Source organism: Hippocampus bargibanti, linkage group LG13 (genome assembly GCF_051943395.1).
Source record: "Hippocampus bargibanti isolate YZ-2025 linkage group LG13, ASM5194339v1, whole genome shotgun sequence".
NCBI classification, from domain to species: domain Eukaryota; kingdom Metazoa; phylum Chordata; class Actinopteri; order Syngnathiformes; family Syngnathidae; genus Hippocampus; species Hippocampus bargibanti.
The window spans coordinates 12,096,724-12,114,313 of record NC_142746.1 but is presented as its reverse complement, the minus strand read 5'-3'; the positions used below and the strand labels follow the sequence as shown (position 1 = coordinate 12,114,313).

General features: G+C 41.3%; 1 protein-coding gene across 1 annotated transcript in view; it reads left to right on the top strand.

Annotated features, from left to right (window-relative positions):
- slit1a (slit homolog 1a (Drosophila)) overlaps nucleotides 1-17,590 on the top strand; it is a 98,143-nt gene that overhangs the window by 46,870 nt on the left and 33,683 nt on the right. Inside the window, exons 5-9 of the mRNA XM_089012603.1 lie at nucleotides 9,481-9,552; nucleotides 10,090-10,161; nucleotides 11,242-11,313; nucleotides 12,057-12,220; nucleotides 15,859-16,006. Coding sequence (XP_088868729.1) covers nucleotides 9,481-9,552; nucleotides 10,090-10,161; nucleotides 11,242-11,313; nucleotides 12,057-12,220; nucleotides 15,859-16,006 — 528 coding nt within the window. The remainder of the gene's footprint in view (nucleotides 1-9,480; nucleotides 9,553-10,089; nucleotides 10,162-11,241; nucleotides 11,314-12,056; nucleotides 12,221-15,858; nucleotides 16,007-17,590) is intronic.

Here is a 17,590-nt window from a genome sequence, read left to right as displayed (position 1 = left end):
CAGAAGAAGAAATTGATCACATTCATGATTCAGCTTCATCGAATCATGCATTATATAAGTCAGATCAGTGAATGTGTTCATAGATGACCTCAGTCTGTATATATCTGATATGACATTCATGAATAGGAAATCACGTTTCTGGTCAATGATGTTTCATTGACATTGAGCATCACGATGAATGAAGATGTTGTGCATGCGCAAAATGAATGCAAGACCTGCTCAGTAAAACTCACATATCCTTCAGACTTTCACTTGTCAGCATCTTGCACTCTCGTCAGCTGTCAAGACGCACTGCACTCCTGTTGACACTTCGTCTTGCCGTTCAGACTTTCAAACTCACATGTCAAGATCTCATCGAGACAGATCTGTTCAACCATTCACTGAGTTGTTCACTGTGTACAGCATACGACTGATACATACACGATTACATCATAAATGACATATACAAAAGTCGAAATTGCAGAGAGATGACAATGTTTTGAACTGATATCTTCATTACTCTCAATTGACAATCTTTCATTTCGTTGTGCCATTACTTAACTGACATGTATCAACCATTTACTGTTATGTGACTTCAACATCATACAGCAGTAAGCGCACTCATAACATTAATTGGTGCATGTCAAATGTCAACATTGTACAGATGTTCAAGTTATCAACGTTGTTAATGCACACTAGCAATACACAAAGCAAGTGATACAGCCTGGTAAACTTCCGTTATTTTGTGCTAACAGTCCCTTCTGAGCATGACAGTATTGAAATACTTACATTTAACATTTATTGTTTAATGGTTTAGCTTATCATGTCTATGTATTTACTTCATTTTTCATTGTACCGCACGCACTGCACACAACAGCAAACCTACACGATACATGCACTCGACTTATGCGACAACCTACCTAGTACTTAACTTACTTGCTATGCATTCCTATCAATACGTTATTCTCCGATAAGTGCGGATCAAGTGGCGTATATGTAGGTTGGACATAGGCTATGTGCATACGACTATCTTTACAGATGCTATCGCTGCATTTTGAGATGTATATTGCTTTTAGCTTCCAATTCGCATTAGTCCTTCGCTCTGTACTCGTCTACTGATCTAAATTGTCTGTCAATTGTCAAGTTAACGTTGTCTAGAACTATCTATAATCGTCTTGCATCATTACAACGATCCATGATCATCAGTCTTCTATATACTTGCCTGCAGTATTCATTAACTTTTATGCATTCATGCTTACAGACTATGACATCGCTCGACATGCCATTCCACTGGTGCCACTTCTACCGTAGAGTTGTCAAACGATGTCTGACGATGATTCAATTCAGCTACAATCAGCATCGAACATGCAATTGCAACTCTAATTATCATGAAGCTATCTCAAGTCTATTGTTATCGATTCTTTAATGTTCACATCTGTGAACTCTATTTTATGCAGTTGTCTATGTCACTAATTGTTGTCATCTTATGCTCATTTTACTATAGTACATGGTTCATGCTGTTTGATTGTACTAGTTAATATAGCTGCAATGTCCAGATTCAATTTCAGCATGATTTAGTTCAATGTTTGCAAACAACTTGACCATGTTGTTATTTGCAGTCATTACAGTCTACCCAGCAATTGAACAGACTGCATTAATCAGGCATACATCGATGGATATATCAACAGACAGATTACATAGTTCTCTAAACTAATTGCTGATTATTCATCTATCGATGATGCTCTAACTATGGTTATTGCAGGATTCATCAAGTAGCCACAGCAAAGCGTAATGTCAGCCACAGTACTTGTAACATCACGCTAACTGTAATCACTACAATCATTGTAACAGTTATCTGCATTATGCGCTCTACACATCTATTGCGAGTTCATCTGCAATTGCTTCAGACTACGTCTCCAGGCTCTTTCTGATTCATGACTTCAAGACTTTTTCATCTGGTGACATATCGATTGCATGTAGATACCTACTATGCAGCGTATTTAGCCGACTGAATTAGCTGTTCACGATGTTCACACTTGGAGTGATAGCGTATATTCTTGTCTAAACTAAGGTGATTTAGCAATTGCGATCGATTCAAGTCTCGTCGACCCTTGTACACCGTCTAGTTCCTTTCAAGAAATGACATTGCACAATCTGGCTCCATTCAATGTCCACGTTCTTCACTGTCAATGTTAAGTACTCTTGCATGTATTCCACTAAGTCCACTTATGCTGTCATGCTATTGCTATGTTGCAATTCAGCATTCATCATGATGCTATCTCGATCAACAGTCGTCTATGCATTGCAGATTGCATTACTTGGATTCATCAGATTTCATGTAGTTCACTTGCATTGAGTACTCTCAGTAGATTGCTCAATAGCTAACTGACGCATGCAATATTACATTAGTATCATTGGGTAAGTCACAGAATGAAATTCAACGTTTCAATAAGAACATGTCGCATGCACATATTATTAATCTTCATTGCAATCACACTGTCATCCTATGAATACGTTCAATACATTTGAGTTCTGCAGAATCTCTTGATAATTCAATGTGACTTTAATCTCGAATTCTTCTTGTATACGCAACTCCATATCTTGCTAGAGGGCTCGATTTTTCATTATTTTCACATGTAATAGTTAGTGTCTAGCATTTTTGCATGTCGTCCAAATGTCTATGATTCATCTTTCATTGGCAGCATTCTCATACAGTCTACATGGTGTCATATAGTGCATGTTTTTTGAGCGAAGCATGCGTCTATTTTAAGTTCGTATTATCAATGACTCTCATCTAATGGCTATCATCTATCCAGAGCTTGACCAGTATGAAATTAGTCTAACAGATAAGATGCCTTACAACTCTCAGATTATACTAGCTCAGTACCAACAAGCAATATAGGTCACTCATATGACATCCTATGCTGCAATCCAACTTGCTCACATGTTTCACAGCCTATCATGAGTCATCTGTCATGTCACCTTATATGCCAGCTTCAGCTATGCACATCTTAGTGCACTTTCCTAGCGGAATCTATAGCCGACTAGCAATTCCTGATTACCAAGCTTCAAACCTCGAACTGATAGAATGCTGTACTTCAAGACATCTGAAGACCTGAGTGCATGAAATGATTCAATCTCAGGAAGTCACGAATGAATAGCTATATCCGAAGTCTCATACGTGCAGTACTGAGTATAAGCCTGCATTCAATTACATGACGATGACTTATACCATCAATCATAAGCATCACTATCACAGCAGCATGTAACTCCCCAATACAGTAGGTTAAGCAGACTGCGCAGAGATGATGACAGTGCATAGCTGTCATGATATGAGCTACTGCCCAATCGCACTGACCTATTCACTCGTGTTTCATCCAGTCGTCATAGTCACAGATCTCAACTTGTATGAAAAGTATCGATTGACGAATGCTGCTCGATTCATGTATGACTATGGAATATGAATTCAGGCAACACTCAGTCTATGAGTGATGATAGGGAAGCATTGATTGAAGTGCGATGAGATTTGTGTTCGAATCGAGAGCAGCATTGTTCGTATTAGACGACTGATTGACAGAGTGAACAAGAAAGAAAAAAAACCAAGCAACAACAGTCACCGGTGACTTGTGTAACGAGACAGCTTGTTGCAAGAATAACACAAAAGCACCATTGGCCCCTACCGGCATGTGAGTGAGCGAGAAGTGCACCATAGTGAACTTGACGTGGAACGGACAACGGGACAGACTAAAGACCAGAGGGCAGACCGCAGAAGACTCGGATCTGCAGTGGAAACATGCAGCAAATAACTCATTGGGATATTTCAAAACAATTTGTGTTATCATGTTTGGTCCGTCCATGTAAAGCCATTACTCATTTAAACAGCGGGTGTATCTTTAATCTATTACTGGTGATGTCAGGTCGAGGGACCAATGGGTGTGCCGTTCTTTTTTTTCTGTAATCCTTTTTTTTCTGTGAAGGGAGAAAGGAAGTAGTTAGCATTTAGCGGTAGCACAATGTCACTACTTTTAACAGACCCCCACACACCCCATTAACTGGCTTAATGAGAACGTAATCAGGCGGGTATGTGCCTGCTTTCTGTCATTTTCACTCCTTGGATAAAATGAAAAGTGTGTTGGAAGGGTCACTTATTGCTCAATTGATTCTAGAAATGTCAAAAATAAACATCGTTTGAGCTCCCTTGAATAAGCGCACTGTGTGGACCCGTTTTGAAAGCGTCAGCATTTTTTCTTCATGTGACATTCACTGAACATTAAATGTTGTTGTTTTCTCAAGCCTAATTTTATCGCGCTTTACAAGACACAGATGAGTGTTTGATTGCATGAAGGTCACATTGGAGAAAGAACCTGGAAAAATGAAAGATTGGTTGTTGTGATGGGCCAGTAAAATGAGAGAAGTTCAGAAAGCAGCTGTGAGAGGATTTCAGAGCAAAAGTGCACTGCTTTGGAAATACAGTAAAGTCTCGTTATATCGATATTCTCGGCAGTCCGAAAAATATCGTTATAACCGGGACTATCGATATATCCGACCCTGCGCGCATGTAATTTTGTCCTTGCGTGCATAGAAATAGTATCGTAATAAGCGGTACTATCAATATAATCGATATCGATATAACGAGAATTTACTGTAGTCACGCTTTTTTGTTGTTGAAAGATTTCCATCCTTCACTTTCAGGTTGTTTTCTGAAGGATTCAGCTTGCAGACAGAAGGCTTCAGAAAGACACCTGTGGAATAAATGTTGACAATTTGGATAGGAAAAAAGGTTATTTACTCACATTTGTTCTTTCAGAAGAAAACATTGAGCTTTTGTCATAATTACTCAAAGGGTGATTCTGTAACTGTATTGTTTTTCTTTTTTAGGAGGCAAAGCCTTGGTGAAGTCAATTGTATCAGGAGTATTCAGTTATTCTCACGCACGATGCATACTTAAATGCCAATATCTGGTGGAAAAGCAATGAAAGCAATCCATCAAAAAGCCCAATCAATCCGTCTACTATTTGAACATCTGCGTCCAACGCCAACCGTGAAGGCAGAGATTGTTTAAGGATTTGAAAGATGCGTGGAATGTGTGTCAATGCAGTTGTTTCATTTATGATGTTTTCATTGAAACGTAGCATATACAAAACTATATGTAGTGGTAGCCTTGAAGCAACCTCAAATAATGATGCTCACCAATCGTTGAGTTGTCACGGCCTTTGTATCTCAATCAAGCGCACAAGGATTTCAGTATAATAAAGATATTTTTGGGTTTATGATTCCAACTCCCTTTTAAATGTTGTTAATGTTTTTGACTCTTGAGAGAATTACCATTTTTCATTTTGATGATTTAAAAAAAACAGTGCATTAAGCAACATCATCAGGGGTATGGCTCAGGGTTCATCATATTCATTGCTTTACTCTCCTCAGTGACTGTTGGCTAGGTCTCTCCCAGACACACAACACCAAGATGTAACTAAAAGCAATTTGAGAATGATGGTAAGGAGATGAAAGTAAAACGTACCTGCAGTCTTCTTCTTCTTTTCCTTTCGGCTTTTCCCTTCAAGGGGTCGCCAAAGCAAATCAGTATATAAAATCTATAATCCTCACAACCTACTACAAGGGCGCCAGGAGAGCACAGGCCATCACCAAACCATCCAGGTTTGGAGATGGCCGTAAAACTTCATCAGCATCTGACCTTTGTGTGAACCTGGATTTTTTTTTTTTTTTTTTATCTTGCAGTACTTTGAGAGCGACTTTAAATTAGATGTAGTTCTTGACTCTTGATAACCTTCAGGCATTTTCTAATACATCACTGCTGTCATCCAAAGGAGAGTTTAATTTAAATTTCAGGCCAACAGTGAAATCAATCCACCATGACACATTCAGTGAAGACCGAGCAAGATCTTAGATGAAGTGAGCAAAATGTTATAGTCAAGCACAAATCAGTTCCATCTTTATTGCTAAATCTTGTCACATGAATATAAGAAAAAAACGTACAGTGTACACAAAAACAGACTAGGTGTAAGTAACGACATGTCTTTTTGTGATTGCCGTTTATGCAACACTAAGCAAGTTCTACCATGCTGAAGAGCATCGCTATTTATGCAGTTTACCGAGGTAGCAATCAGAGGTTAATGATGTGAATCAGACAGGAACCAGACATGACTTTTCAACATACTGTAAGACTAATCTTTCCACTAGGTGCCTTGAGCTATGTCTGATAGTGTTGCAAATTACACCACATATTCCTGTAAACAATCCTATCAATGCCAACCAACTTCATTGTTTGAAGCCCGTATATGACTGACGGACTGAAATTCATACAGCAAAGGCACACCTAAAAATGTCTGTGGGAGCCCATCACTAAGGGCTACAATAGGAATAAACTGTGAGCGCCGTCACTTATGGAGAGCCTGGCTACCTAATGAACTAAGTGCCCAAATTGCTTCCGTCAAGCTATACCAGGTCTGGCACAGGCATGCTCGGTTCACAGACCTGTAAATAAAAATACTTTCAAGCATCCCCTTGTGTTTGCAAACTGATATCATTTCAATGCCCGAAGGCTTCAATCGGAGCCAAACGGTCTCCAGAACATGTGATAGGTGCAATATGTATTTTTTTCCCTGCCATTTTGGCTTTCAATGGTTGTTTAAGTCCAGTGACGTCTGCAGGTCATGACCTCTGTTCCCATTTGTTTTTTACTGATGCTGTCTGCGCTTTGCTTCTGTTTAACCTGACATTTTCAGAGCCACAGATTGTTTTACACAACAGATAAATTAAAAACACACATTTGGTATGACAGGAGATTACAACGATGTAAAAGCAAATTACTTTTTAGTGACGTTCAGGCATCAGCGATGGGGCAGAATGTTTTTCTTGAATATCTTTGTGATCTTGGCTCATACATGTATGTAAAAATTAACTGAAATTGTCACAAATATTCTTTGTGTTCACCATGTCTTATTACGCAATGGTTGCAATTATTTCACCATGCAGTGTTGACAACCTTGAAATGCTGCATGTCGACACTAGCCTATATATATATATATATATATATATATATATATATACAGTAAAGTCTCGTTATATCGATATCGGATATATCGATAGTCCCGGTTATATCGATACTATTTCTATGCACGCACGGAGAAAATTACATGCAAACAGGGTCGGATATATCGATATTTTTTCGGACTCCCTTGAATATCGATATAACGAGACTTTACTGTATATATATATATATATATATATATATATATATATATATATATATATATATATATATATATATATATATATATATATATAGCACTGTATACCACTCATGTGCAGAGGCCCCTAAGTGGAGGGGACATGTTTTGGTCTTCACTAACAATGCCAGATTGCCTGTTAACTGTAAAATGTCTGTTTTGAGTGCAGGAATACTGTATACATTTCGAAGTATTGCAACTTTAGATTAAGCCCGTGACCATGGTACCCCATATCCATCTTTGTGGCGAGCGCTGTAATTGTGCCTTATTTTAGGTAGTTCATGTTTCCTTGAAAATCCAATTCCAAACTAATCAGCAACGTCAAATCGCTCACTTCCAAACTGAGTCAGCTTCGCTTTGGAAAAAAAACAACGAGTCAGAGTGTGGCAACCACAGACTATGTAAAATACAGGATGCACCCCCACAGAAATGTTCTGTTTGCCATTTTAAGAATGTGTAAATGCAGAAGCCCCGCCAGCTAAATTTAGTTGGAACTGTCAATGCGTAGAAGACTGCTGACTCCAAATCATGACCGCTGTGATTATTCCCCAAATGAAGACAGAGGGACAACGGCCATAAAGGCATTCTAAGCCAAAGCACGAAAGAGGACAATTGTTTTCTACGCGCGCGAAACGTACACAACTGCTAATCCAATCAAACGACATTAAAAGTGGTGGAGTAGTTGTCTCTAGCCAATCGTATTATAGCATACTAATGGGATTAGGGATGGATCACGCATGGATTGAATTTTACTGCATAAGCATTTAACGTTGTAGTCACATCGCCCCTCTCTTTTTATTTCTTCCTATTGCCCATTACACAATCATGTATCCTCTGGCATTGGCAGCGTCATTTCAAATCATCCCTTATTGTCAATGGCTTGAAAAGATCAATTGCTCAGCAAGTACAATGCACATTTAGGTCGACCAACAGCTTTCCTCTTTTTTGGAGCTCCTATGAATTGTGTGTATAGAAAGCAGACATCCATGTAGACTCAATTTTCCAAGTCAACCGTTCCGGTTCTGGTCCCAAGTGCTCCTTGCAATGAAACGGGGAGCTTTTCGAATATTTCGGAAAAGGTCCAATAAACAACAATTGCTACCCTGCAAACAGATTGTGTATAGATTGTGGAATTTGCAGTAAGGCTCGGGCATCTTTATTTTTATGCCTGCCCACCCAAGAAAGCTGCATGACACAGTATAACCTCAAATGTCTTTGTGTAAACCTTATTACTCTCGGGAAGATGTAACTCTGCAAAGAATGATGATCTTCTGATCATTTTCGAGACCGTCATTCATCCCCAGGAGCCCTTCGGCTCATGAAATGGCTTCATACTTTTGCATCATACCATCGCTTGCCACAGCGTACGTGCACATTAATCAAGCAAGAGTCATCGAAGCCTCACGTGGAGCACTTTTGTCATTGAGATTTATAGATTGTGGAATTTGCGGTCACGCTCAGGCATATTTTGTGGACGCCCTTAAGAAGACTGTTTACTCCTGTCCGCCTTGCGGGAGCCCCATGCGTGTACATTAGTCTGGTTGTCAAGACGGGCCTCATAGTTTGGCGGTGCCGTGTGCGCCGAAGAGGGGGCGGAGCCTTTCCGAAAGACGTTCTCAAACCATTTCAACTGCAGACAAAAGGACGGCGCTAATTAAAACCGTGGCAAACTTTTGCTTTCCCCTCACCGCACTTTCATTTTCCACACACATGCCTCATCGCTATCCAACATGATCCAACACACGCATCCTAATGCTCAACGCTTATGTTCTTTTCGGCGGTGGTTTCCCTAATGAATCAGGCCCACTGACAACCTTTCACTGGCCAATGTCATGCAATTTGTTTGGTCTTTGTGTGCAGCATCAATGCGGGAAACTTAACACCCGTGAATGGTCAAAGCAGGGCCATTAACCCAAAGCAAAACTGAAATGACGCTGAATAATGTCGACACTGTGAAAATAATTCGGCATACACTCACATTTTTCACAACTTCAATTCAACACGTGAAACTCATTCAGATTTGCTAGCGAAAATGCAGCAATGAAATTATTTGGTTTTTATTTGTCATTTTGATCATCTCTGAAAGTTAGCGAAAACCTAAAATTTACCAACTCAAGAAGTGACAATATTACATGAACAATCCATTTTTTTCTTTTTGTATAGAAAAAAACATTCTTTGATGATTTAATCTTCACATTTTGTTTGACACTATCTATACGGCTAAAGTCCATCTCACTCCTTCTTGTCTCCGCAGAGATCTGAGTGAAAACCTCATCCAGTCCATCCCAAGAAAAGCTTTCAGAGGAGCTACAGATATCAAAAACCTGTGAGTGTGCTTCACTTGTGAACTCAATGTGTCAATATTGATTGAGCATTTTTTTCTGATAACAGCCTCAGTCAGTCGGGGATTTGTTTTTTGTTGTGTAAAGATAGCCAAAACTGTTTCCTTAGATGAATTAAAATGAGGAATCTATTAAATGTGCACGGATAAATATAATCATTTTATACTGCATGTGTCATTTTTTCTATACAGTGTACTGTTACCTTTCATCGTTTCACCAGAATTTCATTGGCATACTAATAACGATCATGAATGCTCGAAAATGCCTCATGGAGGTAACAATTTTGTTCTTTTTAGAGGTACCTGGAGTTTATTCACTAATACATGTACTGTTAACGAGAAACCAATTCTAAATCCCCTCCCTCCTCTTTACAGTCGGTTGGAGGGTATACATGATCTTGGATGAACAGTATTGATTTACCTTCATCCCTCAGTGTGATGTTTACTGTTTGGATCATGACGAGCATTGTGCGGAGGGGGTTTGTCTGTGTTTTAAACAAGCCCTCCCTCCTTGTCTCGCAGTCAGCTGGATAAAAACCACATCGGCTGCATCGAGGATGGCGCCTTCAGAGCTTTGCGAGGCTTGGAAGTGTTGTGAGTATCTCTTTCCAGCGCAATCGCATTCCATCTAAGGACTCGGTCAAATGAACACATTGTTTCACTACCACTAATAACCATAACTAACATATACACGTAATTATAGTGGCCCTCGCCTCAAAGCCTCCCCCGTGTGTGCCTCTTGAGGGGGCCTGTATCATGAGGACCCAACCGCCATTAACTCATTGTTCTACTCAGTTGACAGCAAAATTCCCCTCGATCACATAAACAGCCGCCCTCCGCAATCCCCTCCTCCTCCTCCGTGCACCCGCTTCCATCCTGGGGTCAGCTTGTCATCTTGACAAGGGGGCTCCCACCACCAAGTGTTTCCTCCAGGAACCGATTGCTTTTTTGATGCCATTGTTTTTATTGGACAAAAACGACAAATCATCAACATACATATTTGCAAGCTTTTTGTTTGAGCGCTTTCCCCTCAACAAAGAAGTCTCCAGTGCAGAATGGGCCATGGGGGTTTCAGTAGCCTTGTTATTTTTATAGTAAAAGACTATTTTTTTTCCTCTCTCTTTTTTAGGGGTTTGGGGAGACCCCCCCAAAAAGGCCATTAGAGGCTGCTTTCATGGTGTGGATGGATTGCAGATGTAGTGATAGGTTGTCATAATGGTGTAAAAGGGAATTGGGGGTTGTTTGTATACGCTTTAGGTGGCGAGGGGAGGTTGTGTTCATGTGTTCATAGATGGGGGTGGGTTGAAATATGGTAAAGGGTTATTAGGCTGATCGAAATGACCGGATTCCCTGGCTGCAGCTGATGTTCATGGTGTGTGTGTAAATTGGCCTCCAGGTCGGGTTGATTGGGAGTCTGACGTGTGTGTATTTGCATGCGCACCAGCGTGTGTGCATATATGTGTGTGTGTGTGTGTGTGTGTGTGTGTGTGTGTGTGTGTGTGTGTGTGTGTGTGTGTGTGTGTTGTGCATGGGAAGTGTAGAGGCTTTCCCCATCTGTGGGGAACTAAGTGTTATATTCACAGCGGGGAACCACCATGGGACAGAAGAGCAGCAAAACGCTTTGTGAAGAATATGTTGAGCGCTGACCATTTTTCTGCTCTTTTGTTCTTGCAGAACCCTGAACAACAACAATATCAGCAGCATCCCTGTTTCCAGCTTCAACCACATGCCCAAACTGAGAACCTTGTGAGTGACACCCACTGTATTCTCTGTTTGAAATAACACTGCAAATTGCCTGCGTCGAGAAAGTGCCGAATTATCTAGGGTCTTTTGTTCCAGACAGTGTTGGGGGCCTCGCCAGAACCACAAAGAACCACAATGGGGTCTGAAGCAAAGCCAAAAGCCATTATCCACCCCCATGCCCTCCAAATCCCCCATCTCCGCATCAAAACACACAGCAACTGCCCCTTATGGACATGAATAACCCCTGGAGCCTTTTTGTGTATTGTGCAATGATAGGATGACATGTCGAGTTATGTACAAATGAAAACAATCATGGCAGCTGAAATGCTAAAGCCTGGTCTCCAGTACCTTGTGGTAACCCTCAGGGCTTCTTTGCTCCCAGTGGGGGTCACATTTTATAGCTTTTACTCTTTGCGTGTATTGTCAGCATCTGCACACATGGACACATGCTCCAAACTCCAGCGAATCTCAGCTATTCTTGACAAAGGCAGCATTCCGGGAATGCCATGTTTGAAGTGTCGGGTTTTGGCGGCTCTTCTCCCTTGTCCAGAATGTCGCGTTCATCATCATCCATGTAGCGTATTATTTAGTGAGTTTGGCCACGGTGGTTGCTTGTAATGAACTTGAGGTTAGAACAGACACGTTTGTGCTATTTCCGTCGGGATTCGCTGTCAAATTGACTGGCAATTGAGGCGGGGAAGATCTTGAAATAGCTCAGTTTCTTCCATTTTTGGTTTTCTTTGCAGCCGTCTCCACTCCAACAATCTCAACTGCAACTGTCATCTGGCCTGGCTGGCGCAGTGGCTTCGACAGCGGCCTACCATCGGACTCTTCACTCAGTGCACGGCACCGCCAGAGCTCAAAGGTCTCAACGTGGCCGAGGTTCAGAAACATGAATTCAGCTGCTCGGGTAAGATCTCCCTCCACGCGTGACAAATTCCACAAACATGTTTGCATTGTTTTATGTGTAAACATAAACTTCTGAAAATGGCAAAATGATACAACTGCGAGAAGCTTTTGTCTTCTCCTGAGAGCAACTGTGACCACAAAAAAAAAGAAGTACAGATGACGGCTGAAGAAACCTTTTCATCGACGTGACCACAAAAAGCAAAAGTTGTTACAACGGAACACATTTTAGGGATTTCTTTCCCATTCACTGGGACCTGAGTCAAAACATCACTATTATAAATATTTTGTTAATTGAATAGACCATTTCTGTGATTCTTATTTGCCACCGTGTGTACAATTAAGCTATGGTAATGCAAATAACATTGAAAAAATCTCAAATTTGATGGGAAAATTGGAAACATCTTGGAGCCTATCACGACTGTCTTAGGGCATTTTGTACAGTAGTTGTTCTTTCTGAGACAGTATAAGGGGAACATGTGCATGAGGTTATCATATCAGGACAAAGCAAAAAGCCGAATGAGAACCACCACACCCCTACAAGGCCATCTCGCTACAGCTGTGATGGTTTTGTGTGTGGGTGGGTGCGTGTGCGTGTGTGTGTGTGTGTGTGTGTGTGTGTGTGTGTGTGTGTGTGTGTGTGTGCGCGTGTGTGTGCGCGTGTGTGTGTGTGTGTGTGTGTGTGTGTGTGTGTGTGTGTGTGTGTGTATACACCACTGACCCCGCGCCACCCCAATATCACTCTCAGTCACTCTTCATGGCTTGTGATTTTTATGCAGCCATACAGCGTGACAGCACGGACCATTAACTATTCCTCGCCCAGGGAAAGTGACTCAAAGCGTGGGAGTGGGACCCTCGGCGATACAAAAAGCGAGTAGGGACTGTCCGAGTGCAAGATAAGGGTAGAGAAAGTTTAGGCTGCACTTCATGGGAAGCTGCAGTTTCCCATCCCAACGTGATTAGTTGCCCGAGAGTTTCAATAACTTACCATTAAGATTCCCACCCTGAAAAAAAACAGCATCAAAAACAGGGTGAGCGTACTAGAATGGAGACTATAATGTAAAAGTCATGCAATTATACAAAGGCACATGCATGAACAGTTGACCACAGGTTGAACTCCCTTTGAAGGTCTCATGAGGCGACGTGCTTGCTGGCATTCACACACACACACACACACACACACACACACACACACACACACACACACACACACACGCACACACACACGCACACACGCACGCACGCACATGCATGCACACACTACATATTTTTTGTATTTTCATGTGTGTGTAATGTGTAAGGGCTGCGGCGACCAGGCCACCTGCGGGGGATTTGGGGCAGGGTGGCGCTGAGTTGAACAGAAAAGAGGATGTAGAAGTGAAGCAAAAGGCAAAAGAATTGGGGAGAACGTGTTTTTGGTTTGGCTGCGCCATTCTGGCATGTCCTCATTCCCTTTCAACTGGAAAAGCGTTCCAGCATTGTGAATTTTCAGTGTATAATGAGTGACAATTTTACTACTTCACACTCATCATTCCACTTGTCCTTTGATGTCTTTTATATGTTTAAATATGTCTTGTTTTCAGTTTCAACAAAGATTTTTGCCATCAAAGCAAACAATCAATCAATGAAAAAGCTATTTTGGTACCACCTGGACACCCCCACCTCTATTGAAAAAAAAGAGATACAAAGCTCTAAACCGTGAATTGCACCACTTCAATTTTCTCAAGATGTCATAAATTCATCACTGTTTTACAATCGGCGAAAACAAAAAAAGGAGTGGAATAGTTCTGGGCTATATGACAGAAAGACAATAGCTTTTACAGAAGAAATAATAATCAAATTGAGGATATTTTGTCCTGTATAGAGTGCATGGGGAGTGTAATAAAACACATCAATTTGATCAATAAATATAAGAACTCCAAGTGAATTTCATAGAAGACACATGGCCAGTGATATTATTATCATATTTTGGATGAGGAGAGGAGCGAGTTCAAACGTGAAGACATGCCGCGATGCAAATGGAAGGTCTTTGCAGTTTGTGTGCGCGCATATAACACCAGGGAGATGGAATTGGAAGAAGATGGCCGCGTAAAGGATAAAATGGGGAAAACAGACCTTGTGCGATGACACGATTACATCAAAAAGCTTTGCTTCCAGTCTACCTGTCAGTGAGCTGTCATTGTTCACGCTGCTCCAGCTGTGCTATGCACTCTCCCTGATCCCAGGCCTGTCAAACGGAGCGTGTTCCATCCGATGGGAGAGCCACCTTGCCTTCCGCCTGATCCCAGATCTGTCAAACCTCTGACATGCCGAGATCACACGGTCTCAGATCAGACTGTGTATTGCATCCATGTCCACATGAGGTTTGCTGTTCTGCTTACCTTGCTTCGCAGTCTGACACTTACCAAATTATTAGATACACAATTTAACAGGATTCATCAGAACAATGTAACCATTTTAAAAACGCCTCAGGAAGAAAAAGAAAACAGATCCTCTGCAATTTTTTTTGCGATATGATTATCTTCAAGTTACTCTTCAAAGTTGCACAGATACTTCTTTGTACCATTTTCACTTGTAGCACTGAAAACTAGAGCATGCTAACACCATTTTTTTAGCTGGAGAGTGATTTCAAATCATATGGCAACCACCGAATGACGGGCTCCAGACGTTAGGTGAAATTATGGACAAAGTCCAAACAGTTGTCAAATCTCTCAATGTTTGATGAACAATGTTAAATAACATTCACTAGTTGTTAAATACACTTAGACAAAGCGACAAAGCTCATAGGGTGATTACCCTGTGTAAATAACTTCCACCAGTCTTCACTTTTTCTGTGACTAACATGTCCCCCTCTAGCTGAGCGATAGAAGGAGATATGATGAAATATTAATCATTTGAAACCCAGTTTAGTAATTTTGTGTAAATGAGCCCATTTAAAAGTCTGTTTTATTCATTTTATCTGGGTTAGGCTGCTTACTTCCACATTTTGTGCTCACACACACACGCGCACACACACACACACACACACACACACACACACGCGCACACACACTCACACACACACATACACTTGACTGTGGCAGAGGCGCCCGCTCTTCAACGCTTCACTGGCAGCTATTTGAACAAGTACCCAGAGACTGTGTGATGGCTTGATGTGCTCTCTATGCAAATTAAAAAGTTGAAGTGTTAAATAAAAGAGGGGGATGCAGGGAGGCGGGTGGGGCGGTGTTGGTGGTTTGTTGCTGAATACGCACCTACTCTGTCTACCAGGGAGCGCCGACTCGAGAGCAAGATTTGTGGAGAGATCAATGACTATTATTGGAGGCCTTCAGTCATCTGCGCAATTGTATTATTCATGTCTTTCGCCCCGCTCGCACCATGCGGCGCCTTCCCTTTGACGGATAACCCAGTTTCTTGTTTATTGATTCTCAAGGATGTACAAGTTTAGCAATACGTCAACTATATTTCTTGTTCGTGATGTCAAACCGTGCCTGCAAAGGATCGTCAGTTCGCTTTTTCAATTTGCAGGCATCCTAGTGCTCCAAAATACTTCATAAAACCAAACGACTTCTCTCTTGTTGGCTTTTCTTTTCTTTTTCTCCGGCATTTTTCATACTCTGTTAAGCAGTTTTTTGCTTCCAGGTTACCAAGATTCCTCCAGTCCACAGCCTTGTAACACGGGTGGAGGTTCCTGTCCCGCCATGTGTACTTGCAGCAACAACATTGTGGATTGCAGAGGGAAAGGTCTGACTGACATCCCAGCCAACCTGCCGGACAACATGGCCGAAATGTAAGCACCTCCAAACTCAGTCATTCTTTTAAAGTCCTGGAGAAAATTGGTCTAATAATGGAGTCGTAATAATAACCTCAATTTTTCTATTGTCTGCATCCCCATCTTTGAAAGACAGCATTTTATTATTGTTGACATAATGGCTTTGGAGATGCACTGTCTTTACTTTTGTGCTTTATCCATTGCTTGTTCAATGAGTGTCTAAACAGTGAACATTTTTTGGGGTGTTTTTCTTCATCTTTGGCTTTTTTGATCGTTATTCAGTCATCATGGATTTAGTACACAATGAAGTTCCTTTCCTGGCTGCTGTGTAAAATTTGAGTTGGACTTTCACAGCAATAGCAGATTTGTTTTATTGTTGTTTTTTTGTGGCAACATTTATCCAAACCAAAAACACCATGCGTCCTTTTTTGACAGTTCATGGTTACCGTCACTGCCATCAGTCTGTACCACAGTCAGAACTTGTGGCGTAAATAGTGCACTGAGGGACAAAAACAAGAATGTGACATAAATAAACATACAATCCTGGATTATCTTGACTGAATTAATCATGTGCACCTCAGGAAAGTGAAGTTGTCTATATAATTCCTTGGGAGTTTTGGCTCCTGACTTGAGCAAAGTCATGGATTCCAATGCCAAGAAAGCCACAGTACTATGTGCGCTCAAGCATAGCAACGCACGACATTTGTTGCCATGTGTACAACACAAACATGCATTCAACTCCTTATACAGTACATCCTTGCGTATGCGCTTGTGATTTAAATCATGCATCTATTATGCACGCAAGTTGCCCCCCTCCCACTCCACACTTGCTGTTTCTCGACAGGCTTCACCTGCTTGAAAGATATACGTCCATTTACCTTTCGACAAGACGTCTCTCAACGGCGCTTATCAGTTCAGATGGCTGTAAAGCACACGTAAACACTTTGCTAGTTTTCGGTCATTCGAAATCTGTCTGAGCGTTACCTATTTACAGCCCACCTGCTATCTAGGAGTTGTCTTTCCCGGGAATGCAGAGTTGAACTTTTCAAGCAGTGATTTTACACTTAGGTGGGGGTTTAATACCCTTTTGTCGAAACCTCGTGAAACTGAGTGATTTATGAATGAAAGAGATTCCAACATCAGCGATGCAAAGGCGAAACAGAGAATTTCTTGGTCTCCTTGTCCCACTGGGGTCTGTTTATAAATACCCAGCAAGTATGGAAGCCCCCAACAAACCTGGCCCATTTCTAGTCCACTGGTGTGCTTGATTTCCTAATTCAGATGCTCAGTTCACACTTGTGTGACCACCCACAAAGTCTTCTTCTGGCATAGCTTTTCATAGTTGGACTTCTCCATTTTGTTCAGACTTTGCCAGCCTGATGCTACATTCTAACAAGGAAGCATCCCCTCATGCATGCCGTATTTCACCACGTTGGCGAAGCGTATCGCGGAATGTGCAGGATTCAGCCATGAGAGTGTCCAAATGTCAGTCATCGGTATTGTTGTCATTTAAAATTGGAACGAGATTGCAATCTAGTTGCGACAGCCGATCAAAAATGGCGAGCCATATCACATGAGATTTAACTCTCCAAAAGTACGTTT